This window comes from Chlorella variabilis, assembly GCF_000147415.1.
Source record: "Chlorella variabilis unplaced genomic scaffold CHLNCscaffold_8, whole genome shotgun sequence".
Classification (NCBI taxonomy): domain Eukaryota; kingdom Viridiplantae; phylum Chlorophyta; class Trebouxiophyceae; order Chlorellales; family Chlorellaceae; genus Chlorella; species Chlorella variabilis.
Window position 1 is genome coordinate 802,065 of NW_005435080.1, and position 19,500 is coordinate 821,564.

Consider the following 19,500-nt stretch of genomic DNA (forward strand, 5'->3'; position numbering starts at 1 on the left):
CTGCGCTGCAGGGGGCACTAAGGCCCCTTTACGGCGGCGGAGGGCCCCGGCGGCGGCGGCGGCTCACCCTCTGCGGGCGGCACGCTGCCCCTGGTGGCCAGAGAGTCTTCCTGGATGGTCAGCGAGGACTCATCACCATCCCCATCCTGCTCCTCCTCCTCCTCCTGCTGCTCCTCCTCCTCGGGAGCAACCTCCCGCTCCTGGTCGTCGTCGGCAGGCGGCGGCGGCGAGGGCAGCGGCGGCGAGGGTGGCGGCGGCGACTCTTCAGGCTCGGCGACCGGTTCGATATCCTCCCGGTCAACATCCAGCGGGTTGGACCTCGCCAGACCCTGCTCAGGCCGAGGCTGAGGCCCTGGGGCCCCGGCACCTGCCACAGCGCCCTCGTCGGCGGGAGTGGCGGGAGCGGGAGCCCCCACAGCGGGTGCCTCGTCTGGCGCCGCTGCTGGGGCTTGCATCACTCGACGGCAGTCTGCCGGGTGCGAGGCGGCGGCAAGAAGCAGCAGGCAGTGGGCCAGGCCCGACAGTGGGCCGCCCATGTGCAGCATGCGGAAGACCTTGCAGAGGGGTTGTTAGCGATCAACTGCAAATTGGACACGCGTCGTGTTCAATGAGATCACAGATGTGGTTTTAACGCGGCGGGGTGTGGTTCAACCACTGACCGCCACGGGTCGGCAGCTTCACCCTCCGGCCCACCCACCACTCCCTGTCAGACTGTTGAATAAAGCGTCGAACGGTCGTAATTGAATGCCGCAATGGGCTGAAAAGTCGAGAGGGAGCGGTGCCTGCAAACAGCGAGCGGCCCATGTTTTCCGCCGCCGCCACTTGGCGGCCGCCTAGCGCCGCCGCCGCCGCTGCAGGGCCCTTGCACCGAATGCGAAGCTTACAGCCGCTGGCTTGCAGGGCGGCGCCAGGTCTCGCTCAAAGTTTGATGTCTTTCAGCACTCGAGCCAGCATGGCACCCTGCCGCCGCGTCTGAAATCGCTCCGCCGAGCTGCCGCTGCTGGCGGCGCCCTCCTCTCTTCCCCCCGCCCCCTCTTCTACCGCTGCCGCTGCCGCTCCTGCTGCTGCTACTGCTGCTGCTGCTGCTGCTGCTGCTGCTGCTGCTAATGGATCTTCTTCTTCCACTGCACCTACTTCTGCATCCTGCTGCTCCCCCTCTGCCACACCTCCTACCACCCCTGCCACTCCTCCTGCCCGCTGCGCTGCTGCCTGCCCATCCTCGGTCGCTGCTGCTCCTTCCGCCGCCGCGGCTTCGACCCCTGCCTCTGCCAGCGGCTGCTTGCGCCGCTTGAGCAGGTAGATGTGTATGAGCGGGTGCTGGTAGTTGGCATCCATCTTGTTTGGGGCCACCTGCCAGACATGGGACCGTTTCTGTTAAAACAAAAACAAGAGTCTGATGAATGATCAATACATTGAATCGAAAAACTGCTGCAGCAGCGACATGCGTGTGCGTGCAGGGCAGAACGCCGCGCACGCGGCGGCGGCTGCTGGGCGGCGGCACGGCCTGCAGTGCGGCACCGCGGCCCACCTTGCGTATCGTGAAGTGGCGGCCAAACCGCTGCATGAACAGGTCGTGCACCGTCTGCGGTCCCGAGGGCCGGGCAGGGGCGCCGAGGGCTCAGGGCTGGCTCAGGGCAGGGCCTCATCATGTGCTCGAATCAAGCGGGTCTCATCAAGCGAGTGCGCCGCGTGCCGCAAGCCACCCATGCCGGCGTGCTGCCGCCGCCGTTGCCACAAGCGCCAGGCAGCGCTTGCCCGGTGGCAGCCCCGACGCCCGCACCCTCGCAGCCGCCCTCTCACCTGGGAGCGGAACTCGTTTGCCACGATGGTCTGGGTGCGCGGCCCGCCCATGTGCAGCACGGCGGCCAGCAGGTGTGGCACTGCAGCAGGGCGGGTGGGCGGGGAGGCTGTCGGAGGGTAACGGCACGCCCACACAACCCTAACCCCCACAGCAGCAGCCAAGCTGCTCCAGCGGAAGCTCCGAACACCCACCCGCCAGCTCCGAGTAGACGCAGTCGGCGGCCAGGATGAAGTCGTAGGGAGGGTGGAAAGCGGCGTAGCAGGCGGGGTCTGACCAGTCGAGCGACGCCACGCGGGCCGCCCCCACCTCTGCCGCCGCCCACGCCGCGTCCTTGACTGTGTGGTGGAAAGGGAGGCACGCGAGGAGGAAAGCGCGCGCGCCGTGAACGCACAGGAGGCATGCGCGGCGGCGTCCGAGCGGCGAGGCAAAGGGGCACAGGCCGCAACCCCCCCAGGCAGGTGGCGGCGGGGGTGGGGATGCCTGCTGCAAGGCGGCTGTGGGGCGGACCTTTGAGGGCGGCGGTGGAGATGTTTTGGTCTACATTGCGCTGCAGCAGCGGCAGCACGTCCCCTATGTCGGTGAATGCCACGTCTGCACTCAACAGGCAGGCAGGCAGCAGGCGGTGGAGGGCGGCAGGTGGCCGTGGATGCGGGCCGGCGGCAGGCAGCCGGAGGGACAGCAGTGTGCGCCAGGGAGAGCAGCCCCGTAGCCGCTCCCGGCAAGGCAGCGCCGAGGGGGGATAGGGACGGCGGCGGCGGCGCCGCCCGAGCAGGGGGCCAGCAGCTGGGTGTGGCAGGTGGCAGCCCGCTCACCTGCTCCCAGCAGCGCCAGCGCCATCCCTGCCAGCCCCATGCCCGCCCCCAGCTCCAGCGCCTGCCTGCCCCGCACCTTGGGCCGCGAGAAGTCGCCGCGCCGGCTGTTCTGCGGGCGGGCCGCCCAGCGGCAGGAGGGCAGGCATGAGGAGGGGCCGCAGCGGCGGCCAGCACCAGACTGTGTTCCCATCTGCCGGCACCAGCGCCTGCCATGCTCTAGTGCCTCCCACCCTGCCACCACCCCTCCCTGCTCCTTGCCGCCCTCCCTCCCTGCCATTCACCTTTTCGATGTACTTCGCCAGCACGATGGAAGCATCCCACACCGTGGTGCCCAGGTTGGATGAGTTGGGGTCCTGAGCTAGCTGCAAGTCGATGCTGCAGGCAGGCAGGCAGGCAGGCAGGCAGGCAGGCAGGCAGGCAGGCAGGCAGGCAGGCAGGCAGGCAGGCGTTTGAGGCGCAGGTAATGCACGTGGGGATGCGCGGTCTCACACACAGGCGAGCCCACATGCGTGCACAATGGACGGCAGCCGGGTGATGAGCAAGGGAGCTCGGCAGGCGTGGCGGCAGGGGGTGACTGGAGGGGCGGCGGCAGCCCAGGAAGGCAGGCTGCCCCACCCGAGCAGCTCCTGCTCCACCGTGGTGCTGAAATGCGTGTTCCAGCGCTCCAGCATTGGGCCTGCTGCTGCGGGTAGGGCTGGGGCTGGGGCTGAAGAGGCGGTGTCGCGGGGTGCCCCGGGCGGCAGGCGGCAGCAAGTGGCAGCCGGCGTCAAGTGGCAGCCGGGAAGCGTGGGCGTGCAGCTGCAGCGGGCGCGCTTCCTGAGGCCGCGCTCCTCAAGCGAAGCAGTCCTCTGCTGCGAATGTGTATTCTGCCGGCAGAGATGGCATGCGAAGCGGTCGGCCCCTCAGCGTGACAGAAGCGAGCCGCCGATTGGCTCCAATCGATAAAGAGTGAGGTAGGAGCGTGGAGCACTCCCTGTCATGTGCCTCCCGCCGCAGCGCACCCAGCGCCGCTGCCGCCACGTTTTCTATCTGCTGGGCGACAGCCAAAGGAAGCTTTACCAGCAGAATCCTTCATAGAAAACTCGTCAAAGCTACACCTTCTGGTCCGCTGCCTCCTTGCCGCTGCCGCCCACGCCCTCTTCCTCCTCCTCCAGTGCCGCCAGCGGCGTGGCCGGCATGCCGCCCCCCCACACCGCCCCCGCCTGCACCACCTCCCCAGGCAGCACGGTGGAGCCGGGCAGCAGGCGGGCGCGGCGCTCCAGCGTGACCCCAGGCATCACACGCGCGTCCGCTTGCACCCAGCACCCGTCAGCCACCGAATTGGGCTGGTAATTGAAGCGCATGCGCTGCGGGGGCGAGGGAGGGGCAGCGAGGCGGCACACAGGTGGGGCGAGCGAGGCAACAGGGGGCTGCTCCGGGGGCCGGCACCGCCACCATGCTGCCCACGCTTTGCACCAAACCCACGCCAGCCGCCCCACCCGCCCAGCTGTTTTCAATCGGTGCAGTGGTTTTATGCAGTACTGCGCGTGCCCCCCTGCTGCCGCCATCCTCCTCAACAATCTCACCTCTAGGTAATGCCCCTCCACAAACGCCTGCGCCTCCACGCTGCACCCGCGCCCCACCCGCACATGCATGCGCTCCAGCGGCACGTGACCGCTCCACACCGTGCCGGAGCCCACCTGCGGGGAGCGCATGCGGCGCACCAGGGCGGCCCAAGGGGCGGTGGCAACGGCATCGGGCGGCGTCAGCAGCAGCAGCAGCAGCGGCGGCGACGGCGGTGGAAAGAAGAACCACCACCACCACCGCCACCACCACCAGCGGCGCCAGCAGCAGCAGCAACAATTGTAAGCGGCAGCAGCAGCAGTTGCTTTGTCTCTGATGCGCCCACCTGCAGGCCCATGACTCGCATGGCGGCCAGCAGGAAGGGCGTGCCCCCCAGGCGCATGAACCCCGAATCCACGATCATGGCTGCAGGGCGTGGAAGGTGGGGAGGCGCCGGGGCCAGCAGCCGGGCGGCTCAGCCAGGGTGCGCACAAGAGGCGCCCGGCCGGGCTGCACTGCAAGCACACAGGGTCAGCAGCGGCACCGGCAAGCAGACGGCAGGGTGCCCCCCTGTGGCAGCGGTGGGCGCTCACCGTGGCTGACGACGGCCGACAGGTCAAACACGCTGGCCTCGCCCTCGCGCCACCGCGCCGGCATGCGTGCCGCCAGCGGCAGCAGCCGCAGCCAGGCGGCCAGCAGGCAGGCGCCGGCGGGCAGCGCGGCCACGTAGGCGAGCAGCGCCAGCCAGCCGCCGCAGGCCATGGTGGAGCGCAGGGCGGCCAGCGCGGACAGCCAGGGCAGCAGCGTGCCGACGGGGCGCAGCGCGGCCAGCGCGGCCGCCGTCTTGAGCGCGTGCGCCGTGGGCGACGCCACGGCGGCGGCGGTCAGGGCGTCGGCGCGCCCGCCGCCGCCGCCGCCGCTCCCCGCCGCCCCGCCTCCCGGCTTCCCGCTTCCTGCCGCCGCCGTTGCCGCCGGCGCCGGCGCCGGCGCAGAATCGATGCGGTACGTCACGTGCCCCTGCAGCCGCTCGTCCCTGCCCAGTACCGCGTGCGCCGCCAGCACGGAATCGTTTCCCAGCAGGGCGCCCGCCCGCATGCGCGCCCCAGCATACAGCACCGCAGAGTTGCCCAGGGTGCACCCCGCCTCCATCTCCACGGCCTGCCGGGGGGTAGGTTTGCATGAAAATGCAGGCAGGCAGGCAGGCGGGCATGAGTGGGGTGCGACGCCACGCGGTGCCGCACCAGTGAAGCGAGGCAGGCATATGAGCATGGCAAGGTGCTGGGCCAGGCGCGGCGGGAGGGGAAGAGAGGCGAGGCACAGCGCGGCGGCGGGCCGCGGCGGGGATCCAGGCGGCAATACGGCGGCGGCTCCCCGCTCGCCTCCCTCCGGACCTCGGCCAGCGCCCGCTCACCTGCACCACGCCGCCCGCATCCACAGCATATACAAAGCAGCTGGAGCCGCAGCAGGCGCCCTGGGCGGCGGTGAAGGCGTCCTGTGCCACGCAGTGCAGCGGCAGCAGCGAGCGCGCATCCACGGCGGCGCCCAGCGCGCTGCATCAGGCACATCGAACGACGAGGATGGCGGTGGGTCGGTTGGCTGGCTGGCTGGTGAGCAGAGGGAGCAGCGTGGCAGGCAGCGGCAGGCAGCGAGGCGGGCGGCGCGGAGCGGCCGGGCAATGCCAGCTGAAGCAGAGCGGCGCCCGGCGGAGGGTGCCGCTGCTCTATCTCCACCCACGCCTCCTCCCCCCCTCCCTCTGCCCCACCCACCGCATCCACAGCGACTGCAGGCAGGTGCCTTGCAGGTAGAAGCGGAAGCCCTGCGGAGCGGCAGGCAGAGCGGGGCACGATGGAGCAGGGTTCGGTGGCAAGCGGGACGCCGGGCGGTACAACTGGGAGCTCGTCGCACGCGCTGACTCAGCGGTGCCAGCTGGCAGGCCCGCCGCCTCTCCCCTTAATGCCGTCCTCCTTAGCTACCCTCCTTGGACCCTTGTGCCTTGCTCCCCACCCGCCACCGCCATACACCCGCACCTGGTAGCTTGTGTCCTCCATCATTCGCAGGAACAAGGAGAAGGCAAAGAGGCGGCGGCGCGAGGCGGTGAGCAGCGTGCCCGGCACCAGCGGCCCCAACGCCGCCCTCTTGAAGCACCACAGCGCAGCCGCCTGGGTGGCACAGCCGATTGGGTAGGATAGGAACTGGCGGGAGGGTGGGTGGGAGGAGGGGTGGCAGGAGGATGAGGCGCGGAAGGTGCGGCAGGCAGGGGCGGCCGTGGGGCAGCCCCATGGGCAACAGCCACCGCCAGCCCATGCTTCCCTGGCGAGGAGGCTGTGCAACTGTACTGCTCTCCACCTGAAGCCAGCCAGCTCACCCAGAAGAAAGAAACGAAGACCAGGGGCCACACATAGTCGTCCCAGCTGAACTGCAGGCAGGCGAGGCTGGGGGGAGGGGGCTCAGCGTCACGGCGGCGGCGGGGATGGCGTGAGGCTGCCTGTGATGAAGCTGCGTCAGTCGACAATGCTACACAAGCAGCAGCAGCAGCGGCAGCAGGCGCACCATGCAGCTGCCGCCGTCGGCGGAGCCGCTACGGAAGAAGTCGTGGGCTCGGGAGAAGGGGCTCTCCTGTAGGGAGACGCCTGCGGCCGGGACATTGGAACGACGTGCATGCGTTTCTCTTGAGCGCTGCTCGAGGAAAGTTTTGCTGGGCAGCCGCAGGAGGGCACACACAGGCGGAAGCGGCACAGAGCTGGCGCCGCGGGCGTCGCATGCACGCGCCCGGAGGCGCACGCGGGTGCCAAGCGCCGTCACGCCCAGGCTGAGCCGCCCGGCTGTCCCAGCCGCCCAGCCGCACCCGTCAGTGCAAACGCCGCCGCATATCCCGGGATTTGGCACAGCCCGTGCACCAGCCCCGCCAGCAGCCCTGACGCTACGCCCAGCGCAGGGTGCATGTGCTGCTCAGCCATGAAATGGGGCCACTCTGGGCAGGGGCCTGGGGGTAGAGGGAGGCATGGAGCGGCAGGCGCGGGAGGGTGAAGGCGCAGGCGCGTGTGAGGTCTCGCCACAGGGTGACAGCGGCAGGGGAGGCAAACAGGCACAGCGACACAGCCCGTCACTCAGCAGGGCCCAGCAGTAAGAAGCAGCAGGGAGGGAGGGAGTGGGCCGCATAGTGTGTGATGCCCACAACGCCGCGGCCTCCCCACAGCCCACATCCCAGCCCCCTACCCACCCAGCTTGACGGCGGCATGGTGGGAGGGTGCAGCCCGCGGCCGCAGGGTGGAGTCGTCGGCCAGGCGGGCGCCAGCGGGCAGCACGGCGCCGTGCCCCACCTCGCACCGCGCCCCAACCGTCACCTGAAGCAAGCGGCGGGCGTGTGCAGGCCCTCGGTGGTGAGGCTGCGGCGGCGTGCAGCAGCGAGGAGAGGCCAGGGCCGCCAACGCGCAAGGCCAACCGTGCGCGGTCCAGCAGAATCCGCAGCAGCAGGCTCCCTCCACGCCGCTAGGCGCTCACCGGCGACAGCAGCAGCGCGGGGCCGCCCGCGCATGCCGCGCCCGTCGGCGCCACCTGCGCCGGCGCCGCCAGCACGCCCGAGCACAGCTTGGAGCCCGCGCCGACGGTCACCAGATCTGGCTCGTAGAGGTGCAGCGAGTCCACCAGCACACCCGGTGCCAGGCTGGCGCCAAGCAGGCGGTACAGCCAGGGCAGCATGGCATTGCGCCGCACCTACACATGGCGAGTTAACACAGGCGCCAGCTCAGCATGCCAGCCAGCACACATGTGCGCCGCGGGCGGGCCCGGAGGCAGCGGGGAGCAGCCCGGCGCTCGGCGGCAGCCAGCAGCAGGCGCGTGAGCCGGCTGATAGCCGGCGGCAGTCAGCCTGCTGCACGCTCCCCCACCCACCTCACTCCCCACCCCCTCGCGCACCATATCTTCACACAAACCACACCCCGAAACAACTGCATATACACTGAGGCCGCCCGCACCGACTCACAAGTGGGCCAATCTCTGAGAGCACGGCGTCCTGCACCGCCCTGGCCGCCGCCCACCGCGCATGCAGCCAGCCGTGCAGCGGGTGCGCTCCCGGGCGCAGGCGCCGCGGCAGCAGGAGCCAGCGCAAGGCCACCAGCGCGGCGGCTGCCAGGGCGCAGGTGGCCAGGTAGAGGCAGGGCCAGAGGAGGAAGAGCCAGGCGTAGGTGCCGGTGGCGCGGTACACAAGGGACAGCACCAAGACGCGGCCAAACCAGATCTGCAAGGGAGGGGGGGCGCAGGGTCGAGGGGTGGGGGTTGGCAAGGCCTGCGCCCTGCCAGCAGCAACATGACAATTGGTATTTTAGCGCTCCGCATGCTGGGTAGCAATGAGCAGCGTGCAGGTCAGGTCCCTCGCCGCGGCCAGCAGCGGCAGCCCATTCAGCACGACAATTGCGGCAGGCCCGGCGCAGGCTCACCGCGGGCAGGATGGTGGGCGCGATGCAGGAGAGCAGGAATTGCAGGAGAAGGTAGGCGGGGTATGGGAGGCGGGACACGGGGGCCGGCACCCCGCGCAGCCGCGCCCGCAGCCGCACATCCTCTGAGCTGAGGTACCGCAGCAGGCGGCACGACTTGAAGGTACGGGCCGCCAGCAGCAGGGCGCGGGTGGCGGGCCCGTGCCCCGCGGCCCAGCGGCCCACGGCGCTGGCGTGGCGCGCCAGGGCGCCGGCGCCGGCGCCGGGAGCGCCGCCGTCGCCGGCGTCGGCGCCGGCGCACATGCTGGCCAGCAGCGCGGCGTAGGCGCGCACGGTGCGGTTCTGGAACAGCGCCCAGGAGGGCAGGTCTGGCACGCCCAGCTCGCGCCGCGTACGCGACTGCACCAGGCCTGCGCCAGGGCGGGAACCACAGCGCAACATTCGTGCGAGGGCGCCGGCTCCAGCGGCTGCGCGATTGCCGTGCACCAGCCACACAGTGCACCAGCCCGCCTACCACCCTCCCCAACAACGCCCTTTCCAGGCCAGGCTGCCTTCACCTGTGAGCAGGCTGGTGCCGCCGACCAGGAAAAAGTCGTCTTCGGCGCCCAGCGCCTCCGCGCAGCCAATCACCTCCTGAAAGATGCGGGCCACCGCCTCCTCCAGCGGTGTGGCAGGCGGCGCCCCACCACCACCTCCTCCAGAGCCGGCGGAGGAGCCCCAGTCGGGCGCCGGCAGCGCGCCACGATCCAGCTTGCCGTTGGGCAGGCGGGGCAGGGCCGCCAGCTGCACCACAAGGCTGGGCACCATGTACTGCGGCAGCTGCTGGCCCACCGCCGCCTGCGCGCCCTCCTCGCTGGTAGCGCCGCAGGGCTGCAGATAGCCCACCAGGCGCTGTTGGCCGTGCGGATCTGACAGCACCGCCGCGGCAGCCAGCTCCACCCCGGGGATCGCCGCCAGCGCCGCCTGCGGCGGCAGCAGGAGGAGCAGTCGGGCAGGGTGGCGGCCAGCGCAGGACCCCCCATCGGGACCAACTGGCTGGCCGCCACAGCCGCAACACACCAGCGCTAGCAGCCACGGGGGCTGGGGTAGGAGGTGCCAGGGACTAGGCGCGGATGTTGCATCCCCTCGATACCAATACTCCAGGCACCCACTTCCATGCCGCGGATCATCCACCACCTCCGCCCCAGGCCCCCAAACACACCGACGCACCTCCACCTCCCCGATCTCTATGCGCAGCCCCCGCAGCTTGACCTGCTGGTCAATACGGCCAGCAATAACCACTGCAGAGGGACGTGTGGTGGGAGGGTGGGAGTGCATAGTCAGTCGGTAGGGGAGTCCTGGGCAAGGCGCAGATCAGGAGGTCAGGAGGGATGGGAGGGAGCGATCATGGCAGGGCGGCATGGCGGCACGCCGCCAGCGCGGCCAGGCGCAGCCCGCTCTGCTGCCACAACAAACAGCTCACTGGAGCCGTCGGGCAGCCAGCGGCCGAGGTCGCCGGTGCGGTACAGGCGGTGAGGCAGGCCGCCGGGCAGCGCCGGCTCGCCCGCCGCCTCGGCAAAGGGGTCGGGCAGGAAGCGCTCGGCGGTACGGTCAGGGTCGTTGAGGTATCCCTGCGGCGGTACAGCAGTACATTGCAAACACGGTGGGCAGAGGCGCCTGTCTGTACATATGCCAGCGGCAGGAGCAGTGGGAGGCGCCCCAGCAGGAGGAGCCAGCGGCAATTCGCCGCCCATGTAACCGCGCCTGCCTGCCAACAGCAGGGGCCGGAGCAGAGAAGCAGCAGCGGGGTGGGCAGGCAGGCAGGCAGGGTGGCGGCGGCAGCGCACCAGGCCCACATGCACGCCGCCAATGTACACCTCCCCCAGAACCCCCACCGGCACCGGCTGCAGGGCGGAATCCAGGATGTACGACTGCAGCAGGGAGTAGGCGTGTGTGGTGTGGGGGAGGGAGGGCAGATGGCCATACGGTGGGCTATGCAGTGGGCTATACAGGAGGCTTTCAGTAGGCTACACAGGGGACTATACAGTGCATGTATATATGTACAGTGTACAACAGGCGCTGCTGCTGGCAGCAGCTGTAGGTGGTGGGCGCAGAAAGCGGCGGGTGCGCCCCGCAGCGCGAGTTGCTGCGCCGCCTCCTTGCCTTGACGTTGGGCAGCGGCGGGCCCACGGGCGCCGTGCCGCCGCCGCCGGCGTCGTAGTCAGCGCAGCCGATGGATTCGTTGGAGTAGACTGTGGCCTCGCAGGGGCCATACAGGTTGGACACGGCTGTGCCGGGGAAGCGGGCACGCACGCGTTCTGCACAGCGGGGGCCCACGGCGGCGGATCGGGGCGGTTCAGACCGGCGGCGCGGCGGCCGCGCCACTCAGCCTCCCACCGTGCTCTGGTGTTTCCAACCAGTCCTTGGCCCCACCCCCGGCCCCAGCCCCAGCCCCAGCCCCAGCCCCGACCCCAGGCCCCTCCCTCCCAGGCCCCTCCCTCCCAGGCCCAGCCCCCCGCGCTCACCGACCAGCGCCGCCTCTGCCGCCTCGCCGCACAGCCGCACCTCGCGCAGGTTGGGCGGCGGCGGGGCGGCGGCGTCGCGCAGCACCGCCGACATCACCGACGGCACCATGTCCAGTACCACGGGGGTGGGCGCCTGTGCGGCGATCAGGCCCAGCAGGTAAGGCAGGTCCACCAGTCCGCCGGGGCGGGAGACCACCAGCTTGGCGCCGGCCGTCAGCGGCGGCAGCATCTCCAGCAGCGAGACGTCAAAGGAGACGGAGGTCTTGGCCAGGTAGGCCCCTGGCAGGGGTGGGCCCAGGCCGCGCTGCGGGGCGGGCAGGCGAGGGAGGGGCGAGGCAGGGCAAGGGAGGTCAAGGGGGGGGCCGTGGGCTGGGCCGCAACCCAGTGCGGCGCGGTAGCGGCAAGGCAGGGTGCAGGCGCGTGTGCCAGGTGCCCCAGGCCTCCACCGCAACAGCAACAGCAACGCCATGCCCCGCACTCACGTCGCGGTTGGCCACATTTGCCATATTGATGGCGGCGGCGTGCGGTACCACCTGCAGCGCGCGCAGGAGGCGGCATGCGGCGGTTTGCGGCGGCCCAAGGCACGACACGCAGCGTGCATGTGCCGCGGGGTCTGGGTCGCAAGTTCCTTGGTCGCAAGTTCCTGGGTTGCAGAAATGCAGACTGTAAATACAAAAGGCAAAAGCACACCGCCGCACTGCAGGCTTTGCTTTTGCCTTTTGTGTTGACAGCCTGCATTTCCGCAAAGGAACCTGCGGCACAGACCCAGCGGCGGCCAAAAACATGACCTGCCCGGCGGCGCGACCCAAGCGGCGGGCGGCCCGCAGCGCGCAGGCGGCAGGCCAGGCGAGGCGGCAGGCGTGTGTGCCTACACACCGCTGCCTTGGGGGTGCCCGTGGATCCAGAGGTGAAGATGATATAGGCGGGGTCGGCTGCGAGGCAAGGAGGTGTGTGTGTGTGGGGGGGGGGTCAGCAGCAGAAGCGGCAGCAGCAGCAGCAGCAGCAGCAGCAGCAGCAAGGAAGGAAGGGTGGCGGTAGTGGCAGGTGGCGAGAGGTGTTGGCAGCGACGGGGTCTGGCGATGCAGACAGCGGTGGCGGCAGCAGCAACGGCGGCAGCAGTAGCGGCAGCAGCGATGCGGCGCCGCCGCAAGCCAGGCCAGGCAAGGGGAGTGGAGGAGGCGCTGCGGCGCGCACCCGGCCCGGCGCGCGGCAGCCGCGCGGCGGCGGGGGTGCCGGGGCCGCACTCTGCCTCCAGAGCGGCCCAGTCGAGAGCATCAAGGTCCAGCACCTGGCAGGGAGGAGGAGTGGCGGGGAGGAGGGGTAGTGTGAAGGAGGGGCGCCAGATGCCGCCGCTTGCAGCCACTCACAGCAGGGCTGCACAGCCAACCCCCAAGCGAAGTGGCCGGCGGCCAACAGGGCCCAGCCCCCTGCCAGGCGGGCAGGCAGGCAGGCCCAGCGCCCAGCCCCCTGCCAGCCCAGCACCCCCCCGGCAGGCGCCCACCCCCACCCCCCCACCTGCACGCCCGCCGGCAGCCGCGGAGCCAGGCCGCTGCGTTCCAGCGGCTCCCGCCGCGTCAGCACCACCGCTGCCGCCGACTGCCGCAGGTAATGCATGAGCCTGCCGGTCGGGTAGGCGGCGTCGCAGGGCATGTAGGCGCCGCCCGCCTTGAGCACCGCCAGCAGCGCCAGCGGCAGCTCGAGGCAGAGATCCAGCAGGACCGCGACGGGGCCGCCCGGCACGGCGCCCGCAGCTACCAGGCGAGCCGCCAGCGCCGTGGCGCGCACCTCCACCTGCCCATAGCTCAGCGCCTGTCTCTCATACTCCAGGCAAGGGGCGCCCGGGTTGGCGGCTGCACAGGGGCGGCGCGGCAGGCAGGCAGGCAGGCAGGGGGTGGAGCGCGGGAGCCGGGAGCAGCGGCAAGTGGCTGGCAGGGGTGGGAGCGAGCGGCAGGGTGTGTGTGGTTGCGGGGCGCGGCCGGCGCAGGGTCCACCCACCCGCCTGCGCCTCAAACCGCGTCACCACCGTGGTGCCCGCGCCCAGCAAGCGCTTATCCCGTGGCCCGGCGCTGAAGGACTGCAGGGAACGCGACGGAGCGGCAGCTGGGGAGATGGCGAACACGGCGCGCACGGCAGGCAGGAGCGGGCGCATGGCTGAGCAAAGGGCGGCCGCCCGCCGCGCACCAGCAGCTGCGCCCGCTCCTCGGCAGGCAGCATGTCCAGGCGGGGCACCGGCACGTCGGGCGCCGCCGCCGCGGCAGCCAGCAGGGCCACAAAGTGTCCCGCCAGGCGCGCCACTGTCGCCTCCCTGCTGCCCGGGACCGGGGAGTGTGTTAGGGGGAGTGTGTGTCAAGGGGTGTGCGGTGGCGCTGCGGAGCTCAGCACCGGCAGCTGCCCTCAAAGTGGCCGCCATAGCGCAGCCCACTCCGCCTCCTCCCAGCCAGCGCCCCGCCTCCCCCCGCCCAGCCCCTGCCTCCACCCGCCCAGCCCCCGCCTCCACCCAGCCAGCCCCGCCCGAACACCCGCCTCCCACCTGAACAGGCGGGTGTCATAGGTCAGCGTGCCCAGCAAGCCGACGGGACCGCCAGTACCACTGGTACTGCCACCTTCCTCTGGCCCCTCCCCCGCAGGCTCATGTAGGTCCAGGCGGAGGTCAAACATGGCGGCGGCGGCATAGGCCTCGGGCGGCAGCCGCGACACACGCAGGCCGCTCAGATCCGGCGGCTGCCAGAATGCGCGGTCCTGCAGGGGGGCCAGGCAGGGGTCGTGAGGGGCCAGGGCGGTGGCAGCGGGCGATGGCGCGCCCGCCCTGAGCCTGCTTGCACCCCACATCGCCGGCCCAGCTGCTCGCACCCGGCCGTCTGCCTCGGCCTACAAAGCAGCAGCAAACAGCAGCAGCCATGCACCAGCAGCCCCCCTGCCTGCAGCACGATCATTGTTTGGTAGACCGGCGTGACGTCGGCGCTGGCAGCCTTGGGCGCCACCCCCGCGATCTGTTGGATGCCCACGCCGTTGTGCCGCCGCACGCCCGCCACTGCAGAGGGCCGCGCCGCCAGGGGGCACGCAGAGCACGCACGGCACGGCTAAGCACCAGCATCATGGGCCGGCAGCCAACAGGGAGGGGAGAGGGCGAGGCAGCTGGGAGCGCGTGCGCGAGCGCGGCGCGCGGCGCGGCGGCCTCGGCAGCCGCTGCTGCGAGAGTTCACAGGTGCGTGTCACGCGGGCCGCCAGCTCTCGGAAGGTGGGATCCCCCGCCAGCGAGGTGCGGACGGGCAGGGAGGAAACAAAGTCGCCGATGAGGGGCTCGAGGGCGGTGTGGTCGCGGCCAGCTGCGCAGGGGCAGGGCAGGGCAGGCATTGGGAGCGGATGGGAGGCGGCGGACACCTTGAACCCTAAAACAAGGTGGGTTGGGTGCGTGGAAGCCGCAGAGGGCCAGCAAAATGAGGCACAGAAGCGGCGAGGCAGCCCGTGCCCGGCAGTTGCACACCCTTCCCCTCGTGCGCAAAGGGGTTGCCACGGCGCAGCTGTGCGGAAGCTGCGCGGCCACTCACCTACGGGCGTGCCCACCACCACCTCGTCCTGCCGCGAGTAGCGGCCCAGCAGCAGCTGGTAGCCAGCGACCAGCAGCGGGAAGAGGGTGGTGCCCCAGCCGCGTGCCAGCCCCCCCAGCGCCGCCACCAGCTGCGCCGGCAGCGCCAGCGGGACCGCGGCGCCGGGGCGCACGCCCCCGCCGCCCCCGCCGCGCGGCCAGTCGGTGGGGAGCTCCAGCAGCGGCGGCGCGCCCGCCAGCTCAGCACCCCACCACGCCAGGTCAGCAGCCAGGCTGGCAGCACCCTCAGCCACCTCCTCCCGCTGCCAGGCTGCATAGTCGGCATACTGGAGCGGCAGCAGTGGCAGCGCCGGAGGCGGCGGCGACCCCGGCGGCGGCCCCGGCGCCGCCGACGCCAGCGCCGCCCCATACGCCGCCGCAAGCTCCCGTGCCAGCACGCCTCGGCTCCAGCCGTCAAACGCCACGTGGTGGGTGACCAGCACAAGCAGGTGGCGGCCGGGGCCCAGCCGCGCCAGCGTGGCACGAACCGGCAGCTCGGAAAACACGTCGATGGGGCGGCTGACGGCCTCGCGCGCCGCCGAAACCGCCGCCGCCGCTGCCTCCCCGGGCGCCAGCCCCGACAGCTCGAGCTCCAGCCAGGGCAGGCCGTCCGGCGGCGGTGCAGGCAGTACGTACTGCAGAAAGGTGGCGGTATCCGGGTCCCGGCGGTACAGCGTGCGCAGCGCCTCGTGGCGGGCCACGACGGCGGCCAGGGCGGCGCGCAGGGCGGCCGCCTCCAGCGGACCCTCCAGCCAGTCTGCCTCAGCGGTCAGGTAGTCTGCGGCAACAAGGGGGTTGGTAGAAGGGAGGAGGGGGAGGTAAGGGGGTGAAGCAGAGGGGGTAGAGGGCACGCGGCTGCCGTCGGGACAGGGCTGAGCCACCGCGCCGGCGGTACCGCTGCCTGCTGCTGCTGCACGATTTCCGTGCGGTGCCCCGGCAGCCTGCCGGCTTCCATGCGCGTGTACGTACCCACCCACACAGACACCCACCCACCCACCCACCCAAACACACACACACACACACACACACACACACACACGCGCATATAAAATACACACACACACGCGCACCGATGCGCCGCGGGTCCTGCTCGAACAGCAGCAGCTGCTGCTCCTGCTGCTGCGACACCGGCACGCCCGCGGCGCGCGGCAGGCCCGGCAGCGGCCGCAGGCGGGCGAGGGGCGCGCCGCCGGCGGGGGCGCGCAGGCGGGCGGCGCGCAGCTCTGCCAGCGTGGCGCCCAGCGTGCGCCGGGTGAAGAGCAGGTCCGAGGGCAGGTCAAGGCCGCTGTAGTCGCGCAGGCGGGAGGTGGCTTGCATGGCCCTGCAGGGGTGAATAAAGAGAGAGTGTGTGGGGGGGTGGGGTGGGGTGGGGTGGGGGGTGAGTCGTTGTGGCTGAAGATCTGTGAGCCCGTCACCGAAAGTCAAGAGGGGCGCGGGCAGCCACCCAGCCACTCAGCCGCCCGCCAGCCACTCGCCAAGCTACGCCAAGCTGAGCTGAGCTGAGCTGCAGCCCGGGCCTGCGCCCACCTCAGCGAGTTGCCGCCCAAGTCGAAAAAGTCGTGGGCGTCGTCGGGGGCCCACGCCGCCGGCAGCGCCAGCACCTCCCGCCACACCGCCAGCAGCAGCTCCCGCAGATCCTGCAGGCGGGGCGGGGCAGGGCAGGACAGAGTGTGCGTCTTGATTGAACGGCGCTTTCATCTTTGAAAAATTGTACACAGACCGAGACGTGCGGGTAAAGGTGGAGGCGGTACCAGCGTTGTCGGGCGGCAGCCAGCGCTGGTACCGCCGCTGCCGGCTGCGCGGTCGGCCCTCCATATCGCCGCCGCACCTTTCCGGCGGCGGCGGCGGCCGCCGCCGAGAGCAGCGCCGGTATTTGCGGTAAAAAGCGCTCCGCGATCTGCAGCCGGTTGAGCTTGCCTGCAGGCGAGGCAGGGAGGCGGGCAGGAGGTGCAGATGCCGTGACGACGCACGCCTCTGCCACGCCGGCCGAAGCCTGGAGGGTGCCCACAAAGAGCTGCTACGCTGCTGCTGCTGCTGCTGCTGCTGCTGCTGCTGCTGCATGGGCCCCTCAGCAGCTCAGAACATCAGTCCCGAGCTAAGCTAGCTGTGTCTTCCTAGCTATGTTAAGCTCAGCTCAGCCAAGCTCAGCCAAGCGCACCTGCCGCGGTGCGCTGGAAGCGCTGCTGCACGAAGAAGATGTGCGCCGGCACCTTGAAGGGCGCCAGGCGGGCGGCCACGTGGGCACGCAGCGCCTCCGCCTGCTCCCCCTGGCCCTGGCCGGCGGTGGCGCTGCCGGGCGACAGGTACACGGCGGCGGCCACCACCTGGGGGCCAGGGAGTGGGTGGGGGTGGGGACAGGGTGGGGTCAGGTGGAGGCCTCCACCCTATAGGGTGGGTCCAGGTGGCAGGGTGGGGCCAGGCGGGCCCTGGCATGTGGCAACGGAACGGCGCAAAGCCAAAGGCACGCACAACCGAACCAGACACAAATCCAGAGGCATCCTCCCTGCTCCACACGCCGCCAGGCGCGGGGGGGAGACGAGCGGGCACCAGGCGACATCAGGCCAGGCGAGGCAGTACCTGGCCGTACAGCTCGTCTGGGGCGGGGAAGGCCACAGCCTCCGCCACATCCGGGTGGCTCAGCAGCGCATTGTCCACCTGGGGGGCACGTGGGCAGATGTGGGGAGATGGGTAGCTGGTTGCGAAGAACGTTGGTGGCGGCGGCGGCCAGATGGAAAGCTGGGTGTTCGGAGACCTGCCCTCCGCCTGCGCCCTCCCGCCTGCCCGTTGCGCAGCCCGCGGCGCTTCCGCGTCCCCACGCGCCGTCCCCACGCGCCTCCGTGCTGCACTCCTGATTGCCCCGTGGGCGGGTAGGGATCACCCCCACCCCCCAACCGCCCTTGGGTCCCCGCCCGTACCTCTGTGGGGCTGATCTTCTCGCCGCCCCACGAGATGGTCTCCTTGACGCGCCCCAGCACCGTCAGGCAGCCCTCCTGGTCCTTCACGCCCTGTGGCAGAGCAAAGAAGGGCGGCAGGTTGTCGACGAGACGGTTGCGAGCAGCAGCAGCAGCAGCAGCAGCAGCAGGGCGAAGGCGGGCGGCGGACGACGGCGCGCGGCGGACGGGGCAGCGGCGTGCCCGCTCGCCTCCCACCTCCCGCACACCCACCCACCAGGTCCCCCGTGTGGAACCAGCCGCCCCGGAAGGCGTCGGCATTGGCCTCTGGGTTGTTGAGGTAGCCAGGGGTGAGGCTGGGGCCCTGCACACAAATCTCGCCCGCCTGCCCGGCAGGCTGCTCCCGCATGTCAGCGTCCCTGCGGCGGGCAGGGGGCGAGCAGCGGGGCGAGGTGGGCCCAGCTGGGTGGCGGCCAGCCTCTGTCCCGGCTGGTCGGCCCAGAGGCATTTACTCTCCCATTGCCGCAGCTGCCCAGACCAACCCAGCGCCGCCAGGAACAGCAGCAGCAACAGCAGGGGCGATTACCCACATGATGGCCAGCTGCGTCTCTGCTACGGGCAGGCCCACAGTGCCCGGCTTGGAGCCGCCCGGGCGAAGGCTGGTGGAGCAGAGCACCGTTCCCTCGGAGCAGGCATACGCCTTCACCAGCGGCGCGCCAAACGCCGCCGTCAGGGTTCTCAGGGCCAGGCCGGGCCGGGGCCAGGAAGGGTGCGGGGCAGGGTGGCGGGGTGCAAGGGAAGGGTGCCGGCGGGGTTGCGGGGCAGAAGGGGGGGTGGCCGGCGGCGGCATGAAGGGATGGCGCACGCTGGCTGGCGCCTGGCGCACCAGCAGGCACTAAGCAGCAGCAGCAACAACAGCAACAGCAACACAACAACAGCAACAATGTGCGTGCAGCAGAAGCAGCAACGGCAGCGCACCGCGATTTTGGCGGGGGCCATGGTGGCGGAGGAGGAGCGCAGGAAGCGGAGGGGTGGGGGGCAGGCAGCGGGGAAGTCCTCTGCAGCAGCAACAACAGGCGGGGAGAGGAAGTGGGGCCAGCGCCCGACAGCCCCTGCTCCTCTTCTGCACCTCTGCCGCAACTGCTGCAACTTTGCCTGCTGCTCGTTTAGCAAACACACGGCCTGCCATGCCGGGCCCAAGTGCGAGCGGTGGTGGCTGGCCACGCTCACCAGCAGCGCGGGCCAGCAGCAGCAGCAGGATGGTGGGCACGGTGGTGACAAAGGTACCGCCGTACCGCACAGCTTCCGGCCAGAAGGTGCCCGGGTCGAACTTGCCCTTGCTGGGCAGGATGACGGCGCCGCCCGCGGCCAGCGGCGCCAGCAGGCCTGCAAGGCGGCTCGCAGCGGAGAAGTGAGGCAGCGGTAGCCGAGCTCACCCTCAGCGCCCCAGTACAACCAATTCCTCTGCCGCCGCCGCCGATACCGCTGCTGCCCTGCTGTGCCTGCTGTTGCCGCCCTGCTGCCGGTATTGCCCTCTGGCGCCACCTAGCGCCGCCGCCGCCGCACTCACTGTGTGCCAGGCCGTGTATGTGGTGGAACGGGGTCACACCGATCGACACATCCTGCAAGCAGGCAGGGGGCAGAGGGCAGGCGGAACGGAGTTGCGAGCGGGAGCATTCAGTCGCACACGCCAGCACTGGCCCTCGGCCCGCCAGGCGCTGCACCGAACTGCGCATGCAGGCCTGGCCGCCGCCGGAAGGGTGTGGTGCAGCCGCACCCGGGGCACCAGGTTCACCGAATGCGCGCTGTGGCGTATGCCCGCGCCAAAGGTGGCGTGCGTGTGGGGCACGGTTTTGGGCCTGCCCGTGGACCCGCTGGTGTGCAGCAACAGGGCGAGGTCGTCCGGCTGTGTGCGTGGGGTGGGGGGGTGG

The 19,500-nt window shown here is 71.0% G+C and overlaps 2 protein-coding genes across 2 annotated transcripts in view; both read right to left on the reverse strand.

The window, feature by feature from the left end:
* Nucleotides 1-918: 918 nt before the first annotated feature.
* Nucleotides 919-3,284, reverse strand: CHLNCDRAFT_144895 (hypothetical protein; the record flags this gene model as incomplete). The annotated part of the gene is made up of 8 exons (XM_005848415.1): nt 919-1,350; nt 1,529-1,582; nt 1,801-1,880; nt 1,993-2,136; nt 2,309-2,392; nt 2,614-2,722; nt 2,895-2,988; nt 3,229-3,284. The coding sequence occupies 8 exons, from the start codon at nt 3,282-3,284 to the stop codon at nt 919-921; spliced, it is 1,053 nt and encodes a 350-aa protein (XP_005848477.1).
* A 420-nt stretch (nt 3,285-3,704) lies between these two features.
* The window catches only part of CHLNCDRAFT_144896 (hypothetical protein), a gene marked incomplete at both ends in the record, with an annotated part of 17,401 nt that continues 1,605 nt past the window's right edge, over nt 3,705-19,500 (reverse strand). The window contains 42 exons of the mRNA XM_005848416.1: nt 3,705-3,959; nt 4,179-4,292; nt 4,502-4,581; nt 4,749-5,313; nt 5,567-5,705; nt 5,922-5,971; nt 6,183-6,347; nt 6,521-6,571; nt 6,706-6,785; nt 7,001-7,138; nt 7,376-7,499; nt 7,657-7,869; nt 8,138-8,392; nt 8,592-8,998; nt 9,146-9,551; nt 9,798-9,868; nt 10,051-10,198; nt 10,415-10,498; nt 10,737-10,885; nt 11,093-11,396; nt 11,575-11,625; nt 11,969-12,024; nt 12,287-12,380; nt 12,608-12,942; nt 13,088-13,166; nt 13,274-13,397; nt 13,623-13,831; nt 13,996-14,123; nt 14,296-14,418; nt 14,641-15,456; nt 15,749-15,999; nt 16,206-16,315; nt 16,507-16,595; nt 16,837-17,002; nt 17,256-17,333; nt 17,594-17,683; nt 17,847-17,988; nt 18,160-18,269; nt 18,548-18,627; nt 18,800-18,955; nt 19,140-19,191; nt 19,347-19,475. Of these exons, the coding sequence (XP_005848478.1) occupies nt 3,705-3,959; nt 4,179-4,292; nt 4,502-4,581; nt 4,749-5,313; nt 5,567-5,705; nt 5,922-5,971; nt 6,183-6,347; nt 6,521-6,571; nt 6,706-6,785; nt 7,001-7,138; nt 7,376-7,499; nt 7,657-7,869; nt 8,138-8,392; nt 8,592-8,998; nt 9,146-9,551; nt 9,798-9,868; nt 10,051-10,198; nt 10,415-10,498; nt 10,737-10,885; nt 11,093-11,396; nt 11,575-11,625; nt 11,969-12,024; nt 12,287-12,380; nt 12,608-12,942; nt 13,088-13,166; nt 13,274-13,397; nt 13,623-13,831; nt 13,996-14,123; nt 14,296-14,418; nt 14,641-15,456; nt 15,749-15,999; nt 16,206-16,315; nt 16,507-16,595; nt 16,837-17,002; nt 17,256-17,333; nt 17,594-17,683; nt 17,847-17,988; nt 18,160-18,269; nt 18,548-18,627; nt 18,800-18,955; nt 19,140-19,191; nt 19,347-19,475 (7,266 nt within the window). The remainder of the gene's footprint in view (nt 3,960-4,178; nt 4,293-4,501; nt 4,582-4,748; nt 5,314-5,566; nt 5,706-5,921; nt 5,972-6,182; nt 6,348-6,520; nt 6,572-6,705; nt 6,786-7,000; nt 7,139-7,375; nt 7,500-7,656; nt 7,870-8,137; nt 8,393-8,591; nt 8,999-9,145; nt 9,552-9,797; nt 9,869-10,050; nt 10,199-10,414; nt 10,499-10,736; nt 10,886-11,092; nt 11,397-11,574; nt 11,626-11,968; nt 12,025-12,286; nt 12,381-12,607; nt 12,943-13,087; nt 13,167-13,273; nt 13,398-13,622; nt 13,832-13,995; nt 14,124-14,295; nt 14,419-14,640; nt 15,457-15,748; nt 16,000-16,205; nt 16,316-16,506; nt 16,596-16,836; nt 17,003-17,255; nt 17,334-17,593; nt 17,684-17,846; nt 17,989-18,159; nt 18,270-18,547; nt 18,628-18,799; nt 18,956-19,139; nt 19,192-19,346; nt 19,476-19,500) is intronic.